The 19756-nt window shown below is 35.9% G+C and overlaps 3 protein-coding genes across 5 annotated transcripts in view; 2 read left to right on the top strand and 1 right to left on the bottom strand.

Moving 5' to 3' along the window:
* Positions 1-957: 957 nt before the first annotated feature.
* TTG2 (WRKY family transcription factor family protein) lies at positions 958-6446 on the top strand. 2 transcript variants are annotated; one of them, XM_021433520.2, is made up of 7 exons: positions 968-1316; positions 1436-1517; positions 3420-3877; positions 3959-4090; positions 4322-5049; positions 5186-5344; positions 5689-6446. In XM_021433520.2, the coding sequence occupies exons 3-7, from the start codon at positions 3659-3661 to the stop codon at positions 5873-5875; spliced, it is 1425 nt and encodes a 474-aa protein (XP_021289195.1). In that variant the 5' UTR covers positions 968-1316; positions 1436-1517; positions 3420-3658; the 3' UTR covers positions 5876-6446. The 2 variants fall into 2 exon arrangements, with proteins under 2 accessions (XP_021289196.1, XP_021289195.1); XM_021433521.2 differs by lacking the exon at positions 3959-4090 and having other exon boundaries at positions 958-1316.
* Positions 6447-9670: 3224 nt separating this feature from the next.
* CDL1 (Protein kinase superfamily protein) lies at positions 9671-12788 on the top strand. Its single transcript, XM_021434319.1, has 5 exons — positions 9671-10006; positions 10980-11152; positions 11264-11453; positions 11558-11949; positions 12155-12788. The coding sequence occupies exons 1-5, from the start codon at positions 9901-9903 to the stop codon at positions 12476-12478; spliced, it is 1185 nt and encodes a 394-aa protein (XP_021289994.1). The 5' UTR covers positions 9671-9900; the 3' UTR covers positions 12479-12788.
* LOC110420913 (Ypt/Rab-GAP domain of gyp1p superfamily protein) overlaps positions 12521-19756 on the bottom strand; it is a 9380-nt gene continuing 2144 nt past the window's right edge. For both annotated transcript variants that reach the window (XM_089784292.1, XM_089784293.1), the window contains exons 4-19: positions 19587-19727; positions 19351-19464; positions 18619-18677; positions 18236-18302; positions 17998-18049; positions 17808-17900; positions 17595-17678; positions 17091-17503; positions 16353-16414; positions 15961-16030; positions 15738-15818; positions 15530-15631; positions 14772-14896; positions 13503-13593; positions 13024-13230; positions 12521-12619 (exon numbers count right to left, since the gene is read on the bottom strand). In XM_089784292.1, the coding sequence (XP_089640418.1) occupies positions 13153-13230; positions 13503-13593; positions 14772-14896; positions 15530-15631; positions 15738-15818; positions 15961-16030; positions 16353-16414; positions 17091-17503; positions 17595-17678; positions 17808-17900; positions 17998-18049; positions 18236-18302; positions 18619-18677; positions 19351-19464; positions 19587-19727 (1632 nt within the window). In that variant the 3' untranslated portion in view covers positions 12521-12619; positions 13024-13152. The remainder of the gene's footprint in view (positions 12620-13023; positions 13231-13502; positions 13594-14771; positions 14897-15529; positions 15632-15737; positions 15819-15960; positions 16031-16352; positions 16415-17090; positions 17504-17594; positions 17679-17807; positions 17901-17997; positions 18050-18235; positions 18303-18618; positions 18678-19350; positions 19465-19586; positions 19728-19756) is intronic.

The following is a 19756-nucleotide window of genomic DNA, read 5'->3' as shown; positions in this document are numbered from 1 at the left end:
ATTTTTAATTATGTATCTTATGTCACAAGTCGGAACTTGATATTTGATATCTCAAATCAACTATTAAACTCGATCTATACCCATTATGATTTTAATTTATTCCAAAAAAATTTTAATAAATTTTTTATTTAACTAGGATTATGTGAATTTTTTTCTTAATTGTATCACGTGGATAACTTCTTGTGGGATATTAATTTTGCCTCATAAAATTAAAAAATATCGTGAACCAATAAATTATCTTTGAATTAAGGGTATTTTGTCAATTTTATTGCACAAAATTGACAACTAACGATTTGTAAGAACCGAAATTATATACAAAATACTAATAGAAAATTTGAAAATATTTTATTAAACTAGTTATTTGATGGTTGGAGGAATAATCTCTATAGTCTTTAGTAATTATATAAATATATATTTGAAATATCAACAATGTTAGAGTTATTACAAACATAACATTAAATTAATAGCTCAACTGAATTAAATCATTTGGCTCTTCAACCAGAGGTTAGAATCAGTCTTTAATACAAACCCAGCGGCTTCATTTATATACCCAGACGGCTAAAAGGGGTCATGCTTCACACGGAAGGACTCTTTTACCCTTGTAATTTTTATCTTCCCATGAAAAACAATGGGTAAAACAGTCTTTTTATGGAACGAAGACAAGACGGGAGCGGTAGACCCGTCGTGTTACACGCGCTGTGACGGGGAAGGTGGGCCAGTGTTTCCAAATTTTATGATGGAAAGGACTTGTATCAGAGAGTCAAATTAGATACAGAGACAGTTAGTTGGCCATACCATCACTCTCTCTCTCACTCTCTCTCTCTCCCCCGTGTAATCCACCAATCACCAGCCTCTGATACAAATCCAACATATATATACATATGTACAGCAAAATTCCCAAATATGCAAAATATTCCAATAAAAGAAAAAGACAACCATAATTTATAGTTTATTGTTAAAATAACATTAAATAAAATAAAAATAAAAATACTTTTAGTGGGATTTTCACAGCAATATTTTACCCTTAGCAACCTTTCTTCTTCATTCTTTTTTGCTCCTTTTCTTCCTGTCAAGACTATGGAACTTCCTTACATTCCCTGTTTCAGATACTAAACCGAAGTCTTAATCTTTTTCTCTGGCCTTAAAAGAAACATGGGTTGGTGCTCTAAAGAAACCAGTTTAATCCAAACCCTTTTGTTCCCAAGCCTGTTTTCTCTTTAACAAGTTCAAGAACACACAGAAAGAACTATCATTTCATGTATAAACAATATATTGCGTTTCCTTTGTTAACTGGTTAAGCTTTCTCGCTCTTCGAGGTCAAGTTCTTTGTGTTTCAGAGTTTCAGTCACGTTTCCATTTCTACATGTATGCATCTACATTTTTTTTTTCCTGCTAAAGAAGTTTCTGAGGTCAAATTCCATGGTCTGTTGTGCAGACTGAGCTGAAAAGAGTGAATGAAATGAGATTTCATGGCAGCAAAAACAAGTTGCTAAGTTTATTACGTATCTGCCATTCTGGTCAGTTCTCATTTCCTTTTTGCTGTTACTCTTTTCATTTCCTTCAGCATTATTTTTTATTTTTGGATTTTTGTGTGTGTTTATTTACGTTTTGCTTTGAGCTAATCAGTTGAACTTTCAGATTTCCTCTTTTCCTTTTTTTTTTTTGTAAATATTTTATTCTTGGGGTTTGGATTTTCTCTGCAGAGAAGGACTTTTTTTTGGCTTATTGTTACTGTGACAACTAAAACGAGCTTATCGTTCTTTTGCACAATCCTAAATATTTGCTTTTTTTTTCTTTTCCTTCTTCATAAAGAAATATGGGGTAGTTAAATTTTTCTAGAAAATAAGATATCGGTTCACGAGGTTGATATAGACTAGAGTCTCTTTGATGTAAAATGGTGGTGTTTTATTGTAGTTACTGTACGTTGGGAGTGAAGAAACTTCTCTTCACCTATGGTCGTGACTGTAACTAAATATGAGCTTTATCTTGATCTATGGTCAGTGATTTTCTGGGTTCTGGCCTACGTTTTATTTGGAAATCCTGAAATTTAGGCTCTTCATGACCAGTGGAGGAAGACTGTCAAACAGCAACTGAGTTATCTTCTAGATAGGATTAAGGTAAGGGTGAAGGGAGTGTGAATTATGATTGTGTTATCGTTTTGAAGTAGCAGAGCAAATGTTTGAGTATCATTGTACATACTGGAGAGGAAAGCTGGGAAATAACGAGAATTGTTTTATAAAATGGAGAAAATGGGGAAGTTTCAGCATATTTCAAGCTCTCAATTTTATTTTCTAAGCATAAACGATGGCTTCAGAATGCGGTGGCTACTCTGAAGGTTGAAGAGAGAAGTTTTCTCTGTCAGCAAAAGTTGGTTCAATTATTCAACTACATTCAAGTATGAGTGCAGCTTTAGAGACTTAACAGAAAGCAGGATATCTGTCTTATCCAATTTATTCATTTGGCATACCTTTAAAAGGAAAATTCCTGTCGCCAATATCGTTTGAACTTTCTCCGTGTCAGTCTTACTGCTGAGGTTTTCTGCCATAGTTGATAGTTTGTTAGCAAACACCCTGATTTAGGACAATTTATAGGTTAATGGTATTATGAATGTTAAGCAACTCTGAGAGGGTATTGATAGCTACATTAGTTCATGAAAAGTGGATCCTAAAATGGTTCAAAAATCACCCTGTTGATTCATGTTTGTACTGTGAAGTTTGTTGTTTTGTTGTGACTGACAGACAACAACTCTGTTTGCATCCGAAGCTGAAAGAGCTCAACATCGTTTACTATAGGGAAGGTTTTTTGGGACTGCTTATCTCTCCTCCAATAAAAGACTATGTCATTCTAATATTATATGCAGTCATAACCTGAGAGCAGAGGAATTTCACAGGGACTATCTCCTAATACCAGTTAGCTTACCAATTGCAAGGCAGAAGAAAATGAATTAGCAATGAAATGGTGATAATGTGTGCCGTTATTATTTTGTACATGAGCCTTTTGCAGCTGGCTGAGGAGGAGGTTCTAGTTTTTGGAGCTTCTTCATCACCTTTCTCTATGTCCTTTATACCTTCCTATCTCATAATTTATAGTTATTTTAGCTTGTGAAAAGGTTGCTTTTCTTCTCATACTAATATTTGGTAGGTAATATATGATGAAACAAGTATGTATTTTAGAGATGATCTTATTAGCTTTAAAATACAGCAAGATGTTGAATTAGAGCTAGTTTTTACGAACTCTATAAACAGATTTTGCTACCCAGATATGTGTGCTGTAGCTCACACCAAGTTGTTTGGTTTATGATAAGTACCTGATCTTTTTGAGGACACACACTCATACGTATTTAACTTTCTTTTGTAACACTTCTTGTCAATTTAATCTTCTATTTATACATGTTACTTGCATAATCCTGGTGCGCACAGGTCTGAATATGTTGATTTTGAGCTGTGCATAACTGAAGCTGACACTGGCAGAGAGTGACTTCTATAACATCTTCTGAACATCCCTCCTGCAGCAAGTTTTCCTTCTCAAGAAATACTATTTTCTACTGCTATCCAGCTTAATTGAGTATCAAGGGCATGGTATAATTGGGTTTGCAAGGCTTCTTTCCAGCATATTATGCTCCATTAAAATATAGTTGGCATTTCGTATATTTATTAAAATGGAGGTTAAAGAAGCAGAGAGGATAGTCATAGCTAAGCCAGTAGCTTCAAAGCCTACTTGCTCCAGTTTTAAATCTTTCTCGGAGTTGCTTGCAGGTGCCATCAATGCCTCACCCCCTAATGCCAGTTCTGAAACTGCAGTTCCTGCAATTAGACCAAAGACAGTGAGGTTCAAGCCAGCTGTGAATCATGCTCCATCTGCCGTGGCTTCTTCCCAGGTTTCCTCTTATTTCATCTGGATATCTTTCTCATTTCGAGATTTTTCTTCCTCTCATCTTTTTGCCATCTGACAATTTCAGGCAGAGCTCTCTGGAATAGGTGTTTCTAGTTCATCTGATAAGGTCTTAAAATCAGATGTCAAACCTACTGTAGTATACAAACCACAGGCAAAGCTTGTATCGAAGACAACTGTTTCTCTTTTGGCAAACATGGTTAGCTGCAGAACTCCATGTGCTAGTTTATCTGCCAGAGAAACTGCTACTTCTAGATTAAAGAATACTAATAACTAGTCCAAGATAATATTTTTGTTTTGTTGACTACTTGATGTCTTAGATTTATCCCCACAGATGCTCATTATCTATGCCATACTCATGGACATGGCGTGATGTTAAATTTGCAGAAGCCCACGTCCTTCTACTGATATTAGAGTTTCAATTTTGCAGGGGAACTTCAGCACTAGAAATCAACCAACACTGCAATCAACGGAGGCACCAGCTCAACATACAAACCAAGAGAAAAAGAATTTCAGATCCCAAGTTTGTCCTAATTTTCACCAGAATACTCCATCACACGCAGAAACAGATCAGACAAGTGAACGCTCAAAGGTGGGATCTCAGAACATGGAGGAGGATCCAAAAAGCTTACCAGCTGCGGCAAATATTGATCGACCTTCTTATGATGGCTATAATTGGAGGAAATATGGGCAAAAGCAAGTGAAAGGAAGTGAGTATCCACGAAGCTACTATAAGTGTACACACCCAAATTGTCCTGTAAAAAAGAAAGTTGAAAGATCATTTGATGGTCAAATAGCTGAAATTGTCTACAAGGGTGAACACAACCATTCAAAGCCTCAGCCTCCCAAGCGAAATTCGTCAGGGACCCAAGGTTTAGGCTCTGCTTCTGATGGGACTGGTCAAGATACCAACAACTCATTGTGGAGCAATAATCCTAACGAAAGGAATGAAGGTTCTGACGGTAGAGTTGAAAATCAGAATGAAGTCGGATTGTCTGCTCCCCCATCTTATCAAGGGAAAGCTGTGCTATCTTATGAGCATGTTTCTACTGGAGCTGTTAATGCTGGTGTAACTTCAGAGAATTCCATTGGTCTTAGTGGGGAATGTGAGGAACAAAGCAAGGAGGGAGAAGATGATGAGCCCAGGAGTAAAAGAAGGTAAGAAATTGAGATGATAAGGATTTTTGGTCTTTGAAAATTTGCCACACAAAGCAGTTTGAAATCACATACAATTCCTTAATCGGAAGCATTTAGCTAATTCAAATTGTGTTGAATTATGATCTGTTTTCTTCAGGAAAGGTGAGAATCAATCCAGTGAAGTGGGCACCTCAGGGGAAGGCATCCAGGAACCTCGTGTTGTAGTGCAAAGTTGTACAGATTCTGAGATTATGGGAGATGGCTTTCGGTGGAGAAAGTATGGGCAGAAGGTGGTGAAGGGAAATCCTTATCCCAGGTTAAAATTCAACTTGTTCAAGAGACACATCATAATTCATAGCTGATAGGACCTCCTTTAGGCTTAATGTGGTGCCAGTATCAAATCCCTTAGGTCCTTCCTACTTTGAGTGACTTTATTTTCACTCTACCGCTTGAATCATGGTATTGTTGGTTGGTGATAGCCAAACACTTTTGCAAGCAGTTCCTTCTCTTTTGGAACATGCGATCACAACCTCTTCATCGTCCAAAATAGATGCAGCCTCTATAATACTTACAAGATACACGTACTATATATGCATCATCCGCCGATCATGTAGTTTTATAGCCTTGTTTTCTTACTACTTTTGGTAATTTGTCTTGCAGAAGTTACTATAGATGCACGAGTCTTAAGTGCAATGTGCGCAAGCATGTGGAAAGAGCATCGGATGATCCAAGAGCTTTCATCACAACGTATGAAGGTAAACATAACCACGAGATGCCACTTAGGAACACAAATCCTGTGGCCTCTGATCCAGATTCTAATTCAGCTGCTAGTAAAGGCAAGCGATGATAGCAACCGAAAGAAGGTATAGTCTCCAACTTGATATTTGGTCTTGATAAAGGCTCGCCGGACTCAAGGCCATCCGAACCAAAGACCAAAAGTGACTGTGAAGCTCACAACATATGACTTTCTGCTACATTTACCATGCCACCTTCTTGTGAATTTTAGCTATGAAGGCAGTTTTCTGTCGGTAATTCAAATTAGAGGGAGGACATCACGGATCCTCATCTTCTTCTAATGCCGCCTGCCTTAAACTTATTGCATTCTTTCTTAAATTAATTGTTTCGTCCATGAGATAATAAGTAATAACTGCACATCTAATATGTTATATATCAGCACTGTTTTGTTTCAGGTTTCTAGAGATCTTGTAACAACTTCAGGGCAGCTTTAGGTCTTTGTTACTTAAGTGATCAATCCTAACTTCTGGCAATTATGCCAAGAATGTCTGTGGATTATGTTGCTATCTCACAGAGAAGGCATCAAAGTCCTCTTGGAACTCTTTGCTGCCTCTACTTCTTTACATGTCTGCAGAATTTTGATACAAATTACTTGTGCATTGACATATTATTTTGCTAGGTTACTTCTGCATTGACTTGACTAAAATTTCTTTTATAACACGTATGTCTCTTACTTGGCGAAAGAGGAAAATGGTGTCAGCTCATACTCCATCACCTTTCTTTATTTGCATACCCTGAAAAAGGCTAGGTCCTCTACCTTGCTAGCATTTTCTCTTTCTTTCACTTAAAAGTTGGGAGTAATGTTCTTCTGTTACTATGCTCCTGAAACCTTCTTAAGCAACTGAGAGAGATAACATCAGCATCCCATGTTGCAGATTATACATACACAACAGAAAATATTGAAATGGAAATAAATAATCAGAAACCAAATCTTTTGCTAAGCAGACCAACCCTCATTCGGACATTTCTTTCTTGGGCTAAAAAGTGAAAAGTGGCGGTGGAGGCTGCGGCGGTCATTGGTGGAAACGTCCCATCGGCATGACCATGGCAGGGTTTAACCAATACGTCTTTTACAAGACGATAAGAAACCGTTGGCAGAAACAAGAAAGGGAACTAAACAATAACCCAAATTTTACAAAGAGATAACAAGAAAAAGTCATATCCAAAAGCTTCGAAGTAAGTTTTACTAATTATTTTTCTTTTTTTTTTTTTGAAAGGCTGATATTTTATTGCTGAAGGATGTCTCTCAATGGAGACAAACAGAGAGTCACATAGTGACTTGCAAAAAAGATAAAAAAAGTCCACCACATAGGGACGGGCAGTGTCCGGAGAGTCCTGATGTGCCTAATAACACTCAGTCACAAAGTCAAGAAACTATCTAGACTTAAAGGCAATGAACTACGACAACTTAGGTAAAATGCTCAGCACACCAAAACCAGAAAAGATCACGGGAGGGGGTCAGTAGCTTCATCCTTGCGTTAAGTTCCTGAAGTAAGCACAAAAATTATTGGTCCTTGTCACACCCACTTTGTCCAATCCATCTGCCAGTGTGTTGGCTTCACGTAGGACATGTTTAAACGAAATTCCAGAGCAGCTACACGAATTGGCCGGCTTCAAAGGCATTGGAGATAGTTTTCATTGTTGTGGTCATTAGTCCAGCTGATGGCATTCGATGAATAACTTTCCACTTCCAGGACATGGGATGTGGCTCATAGTAAGAGAAAAATCTGATTCCTTCCTGAATGGCTTGAAATTCAGCATAGTTTGACTCTTCAATGCCTATGTGGTTGGAGAATGTACCTTTTATGAAGCCAAGATGGTCCCTCAAAACACCCCCGATGCCGATTGGTCCTGGCTTCCCTTTGGCGCACCGTCTGCAATAAGTTTGAGGGAGCTTGGCGGGAGTGGAGGTGGGGTAGGGAGGGAGGGAGGGATTCCAACTTTCCAAGCGGTTGTTTCCTATGCTTGGAAGTTTTACTCGTTTTGGTACTGGCAGTAATGAGACAAATGCTAGCGGGATGTGCCCCCATCTGTCAGCTTCCTTTGCACCATAGCCAGAGCCCGATGAGAGTAATTTCTACAATTTGTTTAGCAACAAATTTCTTGCCCCTGAATATAATTTACAATGTTCACAGCATTTAGGTATTTGATTTATTAATTAATTATAATTTTTTATTTTAAAAAAAGAGTTTGAATCTTCTTCTTTTAATTAAAAATAAAAAACACAATGTCTACAGATTTGCATAAAAAAGGCATTTCTCGAGCATTCTTTTGATTGGCAGGAATAGTGTAATTTATCCATGAATCAAAGAATGAGGGAGCATCACCTGGTGAGACCCAATTGATATTCCCCAAGCAAAGGTGCAATCAAACAGCAAATGAAGTTTTACTAATTATTAATCCATACTATACATTTTATACTACCAAGGTTTTCTCAATATCAATTTTATAATAATAACAATAATAACAAAGTTTACTTTACATGAGATATTATAAGTATTTAATCCGTATACATACACATAAAATTCATTTCAAAAAAAAAAAGAATACATACTTTAATTATACTAAATTCATATATTTATTTAAAATATTGCAAAAAAAAAAAATTCATTAGTTTGAGATTGAAATGCACTAGCTAAACGTCATTTGTTTTGCACATGAATGACAGTGATTTCCTATTGGGGGTCCAAGATGTGGACTTGGCAATAGACTATTGTTAATTTCACTCGTTTTGTTACCAAGGTCATGATCAAAATTTTCTAGACTCTTGGAAAAATCTTGACCACGTCTCTTTGTTTATGTTTATTTTACGCAAAAAGATCACACTTAATATCCGTGATTGTCACGTAAATATTGATTTTGTTGATTTTGAGACCAAATATTTAACCGGTTGTTTAGTTTAATAAAAAAAAAGATGGGTCGTTGTTAGCATGTTGTTGTCTTTGATGTGCCATCAACCGATAATTTATCTTTGATTAAAAACAAACACGACTTAACTTACTAGGTTTTACTAATAATTTTCTTTCATAAGTAAATATTCAACACTTCGTTGAAATAAGATTTTAAGTTTATAAATACATATCTTTTTTTATTTAATAAATATATATTTTTATTAAAATTATGAATTCGTGAAGATAGTTTAAATCAAAAAAATATTTATGTTAAAGACCTAAATTGATATATCTTTAGATTTTATATTTAACTTTTTTTAATATATAAAAAAATTTAATATAGTGTTTTCCTACTAAAAAAGAAGCTATGCACAATATATGTATATATATTAAGTTTAATATTTTAAAAAATAAAAAATATTTGAATAAATTAATTTTTTATTAATTGATATGTAAATTAATAAATTATTAATTTATCAATTAAATAATATTTTAATTAATTAATAAATTTCATAATATCAAAAGTATTAATTTATAGAAAATTAACTGTTTCTTCTTTGTCATTTTAACGTTTCACTAAGTAGTTCAAATATGGCTACATGATGGTTTCGTGACCAGCTGTCAAATTTAGAGCCAAGTAAAAGTTTTACCTAGGGAGGGAAAATTAATTGTAGTATGAAAACCTTTTTCCATGGACCAAAGTCCACGTGCAAATTTCAATCACCTCCGTCAATTTCGTTCCCCAAGCCGGTCTTATTTTATTATTTAATCAGATCGGACGGTTAGGAAATTTATCTTTTATTCTTTTTCAATTGCAAGAAGATAACATTGAATCCCGTTAATGGGACCCACGTTCGAGGACCATCTGTGCTGACTCCAGTTCCACGCACCTAAAACGACACCGTATCTCTAATAAGTGGTCCAAAATTAAAAATGTTTAAGCTAATCACGTAATTCTAGGAGTAAAAGAAATAAGAAAAAAACGTAAACGTTACTGAGAAACAAAAACGTTGGGCTCTTTTGTAATAAAAACTTGTGAAATCTGCATCAAAGTTTCTTTGTTTTAAGTGATATTAAGGTTGTTCAAGAAATGGGTTGATGTTGTTTTAATGTTTTGATAGCAGTAAAGGTTTTTTTTTTTTTTTTTGAAGTGAAAGAGGAGAGAAAGAAGCAAGGAAGAAGAATCATGGGGTGGCTTCCTTGTTCTGGCAAATCAAATACCAAAGCTAATAAGTCTAAGAAGAACAAAAAGATGGAGCAGCTGCCACTTGATCAAATCAAACCTTCTTCAGGTAATGCTTTTTTATATTATATAAAAGTTAATAAATGTATGACCTTTTTTTTTTCTTTTTATGTTACTGTGGCAGAAAGATGTCTTTATGCTGTTATGTTGATTAACTAATAGTATGGTTTTTATGTGCTTTATTGGTTTTTGAAATTAAATACTTGTGTTCTTTATCTGGATTTTATGCAAGTTGATCAGTTGTTAGGTAATTCAGGTTTGTTTTGGATGTTCAGATAGATTTTGGATCAATATCTTGTATACTTAGAAGGGGAAAGGAAAAAAAATTAGAGGACTTGATTGCTTGATCAATTGTTTATTTTTTCCTTTATTCAGTTTGCTTATCAGTAGCTTACAAGGTAATTTCTTTGCATGCATATCGGTAGGTATGAGGTAATTAAAGGTACTGCTTCTGTTTTGCAAGCTAGACTGCATATGGATTTTACTTATAGTTTTGGATTCTGTCTAATTTTGTTCTTTTTAATGTAAAGTATTAGTATTTTTAGGTGACAACCTTCTGTGCAATCATCTTAAACTCATAAGAGTACATAATGAAAGTGTTGCACTCTGTCACTGATTATTTTCTTTCCTCTTTATTTGTAACTCTTTGCTAGCCTTGACCCTTTTTCTTTTTCCTTCATTTTGTCTGTTAATTTCAAGTGATGGACAAAGTAGCAAAATCCTTGCTCAGATGGGATTTTGGATACACCTCATATATGTTGCATATGCCTTGAAGATTTTGTGAGCAATATGATGGATTTTGTGAGGTGAAGTTGTGGTATGATGATGGATCAGTCTTTAGCGCATGTCTTGGCAAAATCCAGCTCAGTGTGTTCTTGGTGTTTTTCGTTTGCATTCCTATTTTGTTATGTGGTTTCCTTGTTGTGCCTTGGTTTTTCTCCTCTAGAATCAAATGCAAACAATTATTGGTTGTTTGCCAACATTTTCGTCATCTTTTATTTGTTCACACAAATTGCAAACAGATTCCTCGTCAAGTGGGGAGACATCTAGAAGCAGAGGGGGTGAACATATTGCTGCACAGATTTTTACATTTCGTGAATTGGCGACAGCAACTAAGAATTTTAGAGCTGAATGCCTTTTGGGAGAAGGAGGTTTTGGTAGAGTGTACAAAGGGCGTCTGGAGAGTACAAATCAGGTTAGTTGTAAAGTGAAAAACCTGAAACAAAGTTAACTGCTTACACAAGTTAAATGAAGGCTTGCTTTTGCCTAAGGTGGAAATTGAATCTTGATTTCTTGATGGGTGTAGGTCGTCGCTATAAAGCAACTTGATCGTAATGGGTTGCAAGGGAACAGGGAATTTCTTGTTGAAGTTTTAATGCTTAGCCTACTTCACCATCCTAACCTTGTTAATCTTACTGGGTATTGTGCTGATGGAGATCAAAGGCTTCTGGTTTATGAATATATGCCCTTAGGATCTCTGGAAGATCATTTACATGGTATGCATTGCATTAACTCATGTTTTGTTATTTGTCACTGAATTTTTTCTCTGTTTTGCATTTGCTCTAACAGGAGGATGATTTCTTATGCTTAATATTTGCAGACATTTCACCTGGTAAGAAAAGGCTGGACTGGAATACAAGAATGAAAATAGCTGCTGGGGCTGCGAAAGGGTTGGAGTATTTACATGACAAAGCCAGCCCCCCTGTTATATACCGAGATTTGAAATGCTCCAACATTTTACTTGGTGAAGGATATTTTCCTAAGCTATCTGATTTTGGCTTGGCCAAACTTGGGCCTGTTGGCGATGACACCCATGTATCCACAAGGGTTATGGGCACCTATGGATACTGTGCCCCAGAGTATGCAATGACTGGTCAACTAACTCTGAAATCAGATGTTTATAGCTTTGGGGTTGTTCTTCTGGAAATCATAACCGGCAGGAAAGCAATTGACAATTCAAAAGCTGCGGGGGAACAGAATCTAGTAGCATGGGTAAGAAACAGATAACAGTGTATCTAAATCTTTGGCTTGCTTCCAATTTTGTTGTAATTAGTCTTCAACCTTAAAGTACATTAGCTATTTCACATATTGATGAGGAGTGCGACAAGAACAAGAAAAAGTTATGGATAAAAGCTAAAAAATAGTGATTTTCTGTCAGGTTGCAAACGTTTCACTTCTGTCCTGACCTTTGTTGCAGGCAAAGCCATTATTCAAAGACCGAAAAAAGTTCTCTCAAATGGCCGATCCAATGCTCCAAGGGCAGTATCCTCCAAGAGGCTTATTCCAAGCACTTGCAGTGGCTGCAATGTGTGTTCAGGAGCAGCCAAATATGCGACCTCTCATTGCTGATGTAGTCACAGCTTTGACTTACCTTGCTTCTCAAAAGTTTGAACCAGATATACAATCAGTGCAGGGTTCCCGCTTGGCCCCTGGAACTCCTCCACGGACGAAGAGAGACAGAGATAAGAAGCCCAACGGTGGCAGTGGGTCTGAAAGGGATCGAACAAGAAGGTTAAGTTGATACTTGCTTGGATTCTGTACGCTCATTAGAGGCTTTTCTGGGATCTGCCAACTTTTGATAGATGCTGGTATTGATGATGTTATGAGTTGTGGCATCTTTTAATGTAAATGAAATCACAGGGCTAGGCTGAACGCATACTGCCTGCATTACATAACATGCCTTGTTACCAAATTTTGCTTAATTCTTACAAACCAAAGGCACATTTTTATAAGCTATTGCGTTTGTTGTTAGGAGATATTTGTAGCAGCTGTTTCCCTATTTACATGAAATTTCACTCATATTCATAATATAATCAGATGCTTTCTTATCAGGCAGTGATATTTTCTTGTACAATCATGCTATACACTGAATGCATGAAAGATATAGAAATGATAGAATCAAGTAATTCAATGGTTCAAAAATTGTGGAAATTAAAATAAAAATCTTTGTTTACTGATTAATGTATAATGTGCTGCTACACATTTGATTAAAGTCAAATTAATCTGACTTCTACAAGTCTACTTGGGTTCAAATTGATACTTTATACAAATAGACCCCTCTCTTACCATTAATTAATTGCCAGTATACTCATAACTACAGATAAGGAAACAGAGCTATTAAATATCAGAACAGATGCAGAGAAGTGCCTTCTTGGCAGTGGAGGCACAAATTGAAAGAATTATATGGCACCAGGGCTAGTTCTTCTCTTGGTCTTGGGTGTTTGTTTCCTCCGGGGATTTACTGTCTGTAGACTCCTCAAAATTGGGTTTGCCCTGCCATATCAAATCCAAGTTTACAAGCTTCAAATAAAGGCAAAGAAAATAGGTATGCAGCATTTTCTAAACTCTAAAACTCAAAAAACCTCAAGATATTTGCAGCACCATAAACTTTATTTAAAGGATATAGATTGATATTTCACAATGTGCAGTTAATGCTCCAAAACAGTTCAATAAAATATTTCATCTATTTCATCTATATAAGGACCAACAAGCCACTGCGTCATCTGCAGTAACACCTACCCAAACACGACAATGCATACTTTTACCTTGTTCTTGTCACGCCAGCCAAGTCCGAATGACAATATGCCTGCCTTTCTTCTGGGACTGTCCTGTGTGGAGGCCTGATTACGCTGAGCCCTACAAAACCATGCTATCTTTCTTAAGACAAACTATGAGGATCTGGCCACTTGTGGAAAAATATCCACTAAGCAGATGTAATTCATAACATGCATAAACAATATCTTGCACCAAAGCATTGTCCTGCTTTTGAGTAGAGAGTTGAATGTCATTGAGATCTCAGCCATAAAAGATTACTGTTTTCAAATATAATTTGCAAACGGTTTACAATCTTATTCCTGCCAGGAATGCAGTTTTTTTATTTCATTACATGAGAATACAAGTGGACAACAGTTCATATTTTAAAAATTAACGGCAAAAATTAATTGTTTGATGAAAACTTTTAAATAGAAAAGAAAGGATTATTCCCTTAAAATCATTTTCCACCTGTTCCGTAGAATGGAATTTTATAATAACAAAGAGACCTTGTACTAAGTTCTGCAATTTAATGATGCATAGCCTTTGTTTCTTCTCCAAATTTGAAAACATTGAACCTTCTAATGCAGAACGGTTTTAATTATGTTTATGATTAATTGCAGAATTGCCTATTTATGAGAACATGTAACTATAAATACTTTATTTTGTTATTCTCAATCAGATACCAAATGACTGAATACTGAATCAGTTCCATCAGACATGAATATCTATACACACACACACACACATTGAATCAGATTTTTCTTACAGAAAGAGTGAAGAAAGAGAGAATGACAAAGTCCAAAATTTGACCGAAAGAACAAAATTAAGAATATACAGCTATAAACATCCAACCTTAGTTATGATAAGAACGGAACTCCTCAATATTCAGTAAAACCCTGGTAATGCCATAAAGGTGTGGTTCTACATCACTTCCTATTCCTCTGTCATTTGTTGGTCTACTAACCATTGGACTGCTTAGAGAACAGATATTAGTGCATGAATGCTTGTTTTGCAAGGCAAAGTTGAAAATGGTGTCGCATGAAGCTTGCATATGTATTAGCAGTTTCTCTTCTCAAATTTCACTTAGGGACATTAACTTAAGGGTTAGAATAACATTTGATTTTAGTTTTCTTGGATAGTTGGATCAAGGAACCTATGCTATTTGCTTTTTGGCCCGTAGTTTTCTTCGTCAGCATCAAGCTGAATGAAAATTTATCAGAACATTTTGAATACGTATGGATATAGAAATGGAGATGAGTGAGGCTTAAAACATTTCTTACCTTGGCGAAGATAGCGCTTTAGCTTGGCCAGATTGATATTGCAAGGTAGCCTCCAACATTGATTCTGCCATAACCACCCTCTTCTCCATCTGAGCAATAGAAGCCAAAGCCTTCTCATATTTTTCCTGCAAATGTATCTTTATATGAGAATCAACATAGTCACAAAAGAAAGAAGGAAAGATAAATACACACTACTCATGGGATCTCACAATCAATCAGAGCACAGAAAAGGAAGTAACAATCAGCTATGAGGCACCTTCATAAGGAACTGCACAATTCACAAATTACAAGAAAAGAACAAATCTCAATTCTTGTGGTAAAAGGCTTGAGACAGTTGAGGGGAGTACAACATATCAAAAGATAAATGTATAAAATAATTTCCAAATAGTTAAGCATTCAAGTTTTAAATTCTGCAATCATCTTTTGCCTACTTTACAGAAAAACATATAAGACATATAATGTAATTGAAGAATGTTGAGGATAATGTGGGGAAATGCATAACTATTTGACAGCTTAACCAAGCCATGAAGTTGTTATCTGAACAAATTGCCTCTCAGTAGCTTAAGTTTCTTGATAGGACTCACATCACAACAATATGTCATCTAGCATCAAACATATATGAAAAACAGAATGAGTAGTCCTCTTTGGTGTATACCCAAATATCTTTGAACTTCTCATTCAATCACATAAGAAGAACAATATAAAATCTATAGTTTAACATTTCCGTCATATCTAGGGCATCAAGAACAGAAAAGAACCTGAAGCACTGTAACTGCATATCTCTGGGCAGCTGCATCTTGCTCTGTGTTTCTGCGAGCATCTTCAGTTATCCTTTGCTCTTGCTCTAGCCGCATCAAAACCTGTAGCACATAGAACCGAAAAATCACTAGAGGACTCATAATAGAATAAGCATTAAGCCATAGTGCCAAAAAAATGCATTAGAGAAACGAGAGGCCAAATTTTAACCTTAAGCATAGCAACTTCTTGTTCTTTCTTATCAGCAAGGGCTTGCTGTAGATCAGCCACCTCTTGCTCTAACTGTTCAATCTGCAGCATTATTAACAAACTTCAAATCCTGCAAGCAACTTGAGTAACCCAAAGCTTACATAGCAGTAGGAGAAGTATTACCATTGACCAAATGATATGTTGGGCACATATAACATATTCGTACAAATAAATTTACATATACCTTTGCACTCAATTGCCGTCGGTTATCTTCTTTGACCATCTCCACAAGCGCTGTCTCTAGCTCCTCAGCTCTGGAAAAGAACAGGAACCATGGTTACAGGTAAAATGATAGGTTATAGAAGCACTTTGACAAAATCAGAAATAATTCATCTCAAGAAAACAGGAAAATGGTCATATTGGATTCATTCCTAACTCTGAAATAGATTGCTATCTATAGTTTCAGGAGATGCACTTTCACTATAGCTGTCTTGAATGAAGCAACTCCCCTGAAATGATGAGATAACTGGCAGACATGATGCTTTATTATTTTACCATCATTGAATAAATCAGAGCAAGTAGAAACAGAAGTTTGAGAGAAAAAAAATCAGAAACCACAGACAGTAGAATACTAACCGGAGTATAGCAGCCCTTTTTTCCTCAAGCAACCTACATAGCTCAACCTTCATCCAATCAACCTGCACATAAACTGTTAATGATTGAAATTTCAAAAGGAGTTGCACAGTGATTATTCATTCAATCCAATTAATTACAAGTGAAACACTATTAGAAAACCTAGAATAAGTTTTAGTGAGTATAATTATAGCTCATTCAGGGTTATTAGGTTAAAAATGCAGAACTTGAGGAGATTGGTTATAAGAGCAGAGAATTTTCAAGCCTTTATTAAGTCATACGATGAAGCCACAGGCTATTTGTTCAATCATATCAACATTCAACAGTTCATGCATTGTAGTTAAAATACCTGCTGTCAATGTTCTTATATTTGCATTATCTAGCACCATTGATGTTTAGTGGATCGTCAAAATGCAAACAAAGATCTAAATCAATATCGTTTTACCCAGGTTATGCAAGATTGTGCTGAAGCCATACTAATTCTTGAATCTGAAATGTAATTTTCTATATTCACATCACTGAACAAGGGCAGCTCAAACCAGCATTTGGTTAAAGCTGATAAGGTGAAAGAAAAGCAGGCAAACCTCAACTTCTCATGGAACTTAGTAGTCAATAAATTAAGCATGTAAAATCTGCAGCATGTGGACCATGAAATATAAGACAGGTATCATTGGTGAATAGCTTCCTAAAATATTAGAAATGCAGTGCACAAGTGTTAAGAAGACAAACAAAGAAAACTACCTGTTCTTGAAGATCTGGTAGGGAATCCACTTCTGAATCAGCATTTAGGCTACAAAGCAATTCATCCAGATTTGAGGAACGAGTCTCCAAATTAGATATGTCTCCATCAACTACCTCTTGAGCAGGCTTTGTTTCTTCCAGCAGTGACCCACGATCATGCTTGAAACTGTACAGCTTCGATGCAAGTCCTTTTGAATCTTTCCAAACTCGACCTCCTTTTGTTCTTTCCTCAACAATTGCTAGCACAGCAGGCCTATGCTTATCTCTCAAGTCTTGTAATCTAGCATCAGTCACAGCCAAAAACCCCATGCAGGCAGTCAAAACAAGTTGGCTGCTGTCAAATGTTGAGCCAGCAAGGGATTGCAGCAAAGTGATGGCATCCCCAGCATCTTTAGTTGTAACTAAGGCAGGACCTACAGTAAACTTCATGTAACCAGACTGCTTTTTGAATTCATCATCCACACTTAATGCTTCACGAATTTTATAAACATAAAATCTCAATACCATATAATTCCATTAGAGCGAGGGCCGTTCGAAATAGCATAACACGATTTCCTTCAAATAGAAGCACATCCCAAATGCGAAGAACTGAGATGAAGAAATCCATCACTAGGTAAACATGATTTCTAACAAAGAGAATGCAGAGTGCTTAGAACTAAGCGTTTTGAGTGAAATAATTAGACAAATTTAACTTGCGTCACTAACTCTAAATCTTACCGCTCTCCCAAGGAAGCATATTAACAAAAATGGAAAGAAACCAGGGTCCAGAAATCCATGCCACCTGCACTCCCAAGTAATCCAGATGATTGACTGCACAAGAGGCATAGATGAAAAAAATTTACCCATATTATTTCATGTAATGCAGAAGAAGATAATTAATAAAGAAAATGTTGAAAAGCAAACAAACCCAATTTGGGAAATCTTTCACGCATCAACTCTTCAAATACAAGTTGGTCAACCTATGAAAATAGAAATAATGAGAGTCATAAGTTGTAAATTGGCAAAACCCCTTTAGAAATACTCCAAGATCAGCACGTTGGTGAACATGACGATAGGCACTGAACTTGCAAGGCAACAAGAGAAATTTGCTGAAGAACATGCAATTTTATCAAAAAAAAAAAAAGAAATTTAACAAATTAAAAAACCTGAGATTCTATCATTTCCTCCGTATAGTACCCATCAAAATAATCATCAATAATGCCCACCAAGGTCCTGAGAATACATCGAAAGAAATCAGTCTTTAAAGCTGACCTAGCTATTCTTGAATCATGAGTATGCATGTAACCATTTATGCCTTTGTACAAAAACTAGCACAAGAGAATACAGCAGCCATGCTTAGAAAAGAGACTCCTTTTTTTGGAAAAGTACAAAAACGTTCTTCACAACAATTTACTGGGACAAAAGATGGTCAAAAAAGGTTCCGTGTACCCCAAAACCAATTCGAGGATAAACTATACAAAATATATTATGGATAGAAGTAAATACTTTCAGAAATCAACCATTTTATAAATAGCTAACCTGAACCTACCAAAAGGCATTTTCCTCTGGCATCAGAAGTAGCAACAATCCAGCAAAGAAATTCATTGCCTGCATATTTTTCATGTCAAATTAAATGAAAATAGTAAGTGCAACGAGGGGTAATAATTATTAAAAAATTAATCACTTGTAGAGAGTGGTCACTAAGATCCATTCAGAACAAATATAAACTGAGAATCCAAACGAAAAACTGCTGACATGTGTTTTAAAATAAAAATTTCCATTAATGCCCTACTGGACTATCGAGCCTTCAAGTTGCACTTTAAGCTTACAACCTTTCTGCAATTTGATCCACTTGTGAGGTGAAAAAAGTCTAATGTAACATAAGATCATGGTTTTAGAACATTAGAGTTGTTCTGTGAGGTTCCAAAATTTTATAATCAACAGAATTATGACCTCTTTGTGCTGTACTTACACAGCAACAGCATCACTGAAACCAAGGAAATGATAAAAAAATTGGATAAATTTTTAAATAATTTCCAAAGAAAAGTTTCTTAGATAGATTCTAAAGAATATAAGAGTGCAAATAAAACTTGAGAGAGAGAGAGCTTATGACGTAGATGGACAACTATGAGAAGTACAAGTTGGTTTATTCAGATAAAGGAGAAGGCAGTTGCCATATTATGGTGCAAGTTTGAAAGCGAGGAATCAATTAAGATAATACTAACACAGTAGTACCAGTTCAACTAAATTTACAGAGAAAGAACTTTAATTCAACAATTACCTGACAGTACCCAACAGAGGGGTTATGTCGAGCATATGCTAAAAGTAAACGCCTCAAGGAATCCCTACCATTATCATTCAAAGCAGGATGACCTGGAAAAGTCCGCGGTAAATCCTGTAAAACAAACAGACAAGTTAGTCTAGGAAGAATCGTAAGAACAATATAAAGCAAAAGATGTAGCACCTACGAATTGAAAAGATTGAACGATAAAGTCCAAGGCACATGCATCTAATGACCTTCTCAATCTGCCTTCTCCATTTTCTGAACACTCCAGATGAGTTACTTTGCTGATCATCCTCGTAGGTTTCTTGAGCCAGCAAATCCTCGTAATATCTCTCCACTCGTCGAGCCTTAACACCTACAAAGGCTTGCCATACCTGCAATGATCATATTATAGCGGACAATG

The sequence above is a fragment of the Theobroma umbraticum genome, unplaced genomic scaffold (assembly GCF_002168275.2).
Source record: "Theobroma umbraticum cultivar Fairchild unplaced genomic scaffold, ASM216827v3 scaffold_86.0, whole genome shotgun sequence".
In the NCBI taxonomy this organism is placed as follows: Eukaryota; Viridiplantae; Streptophyta; class Magnoliopsida; order Malvales; family Malvaceae; genus Theobroma; species Theobroma umbraticum.
The sequence above is the reverse complement of the archived record's forward strand: the minus strand, read 5'-3'. Positions and strand labels throughout refer to the sequence as shown.

Excerpts from the sequence above, each read along its gene's own strand:
- TTG2 (XM_021433520.2), top strand. The coding sequence starts at position 3,659 with ATGGAGGTTAAAGAAGCAGAGAGGATAGTCATAGCTAAGCCAGTAGCT. Across the intron at positions 5,050-5,185 it reads GAGCCCAGGAGTAAAAGAAG|GAAAGGTGAGAATCAATCCA; the intron begins GTAAGAAATTGA and ends TGTTTTCTTCAG. Across the intron at positions 5,345-5,688 it reads AAGGGAAATCCTTATCCCAG|AAGTTACTATAGATGCACGA; the intron begins GTTAAAATTCAA and ends TTTGTCTTGCAG.
- CDL1 (XM_021434319.1), top strand. The coding sequence starts at position 9,901 with ATGGGGTGGCTTCCTTGTTCTGGCAAATCAAATACCAAAGCTAATAAG. Across the intron at positions 11,153-11,263 it reads GTCTGGAGAGTACAAATCAG|GTCGTCGCTATAAAGCAACT; the intron begins GTTAGTTGTAAA and ends TGATGGGTGTAG. Across the intron at positions 11,454-11,557 it reads TCTGGAAGATCATTTACATG|ACATTTCACCTGGTAAGAAA; the intron begins GTATGCATTGCA and ends TAATATTTGCAG.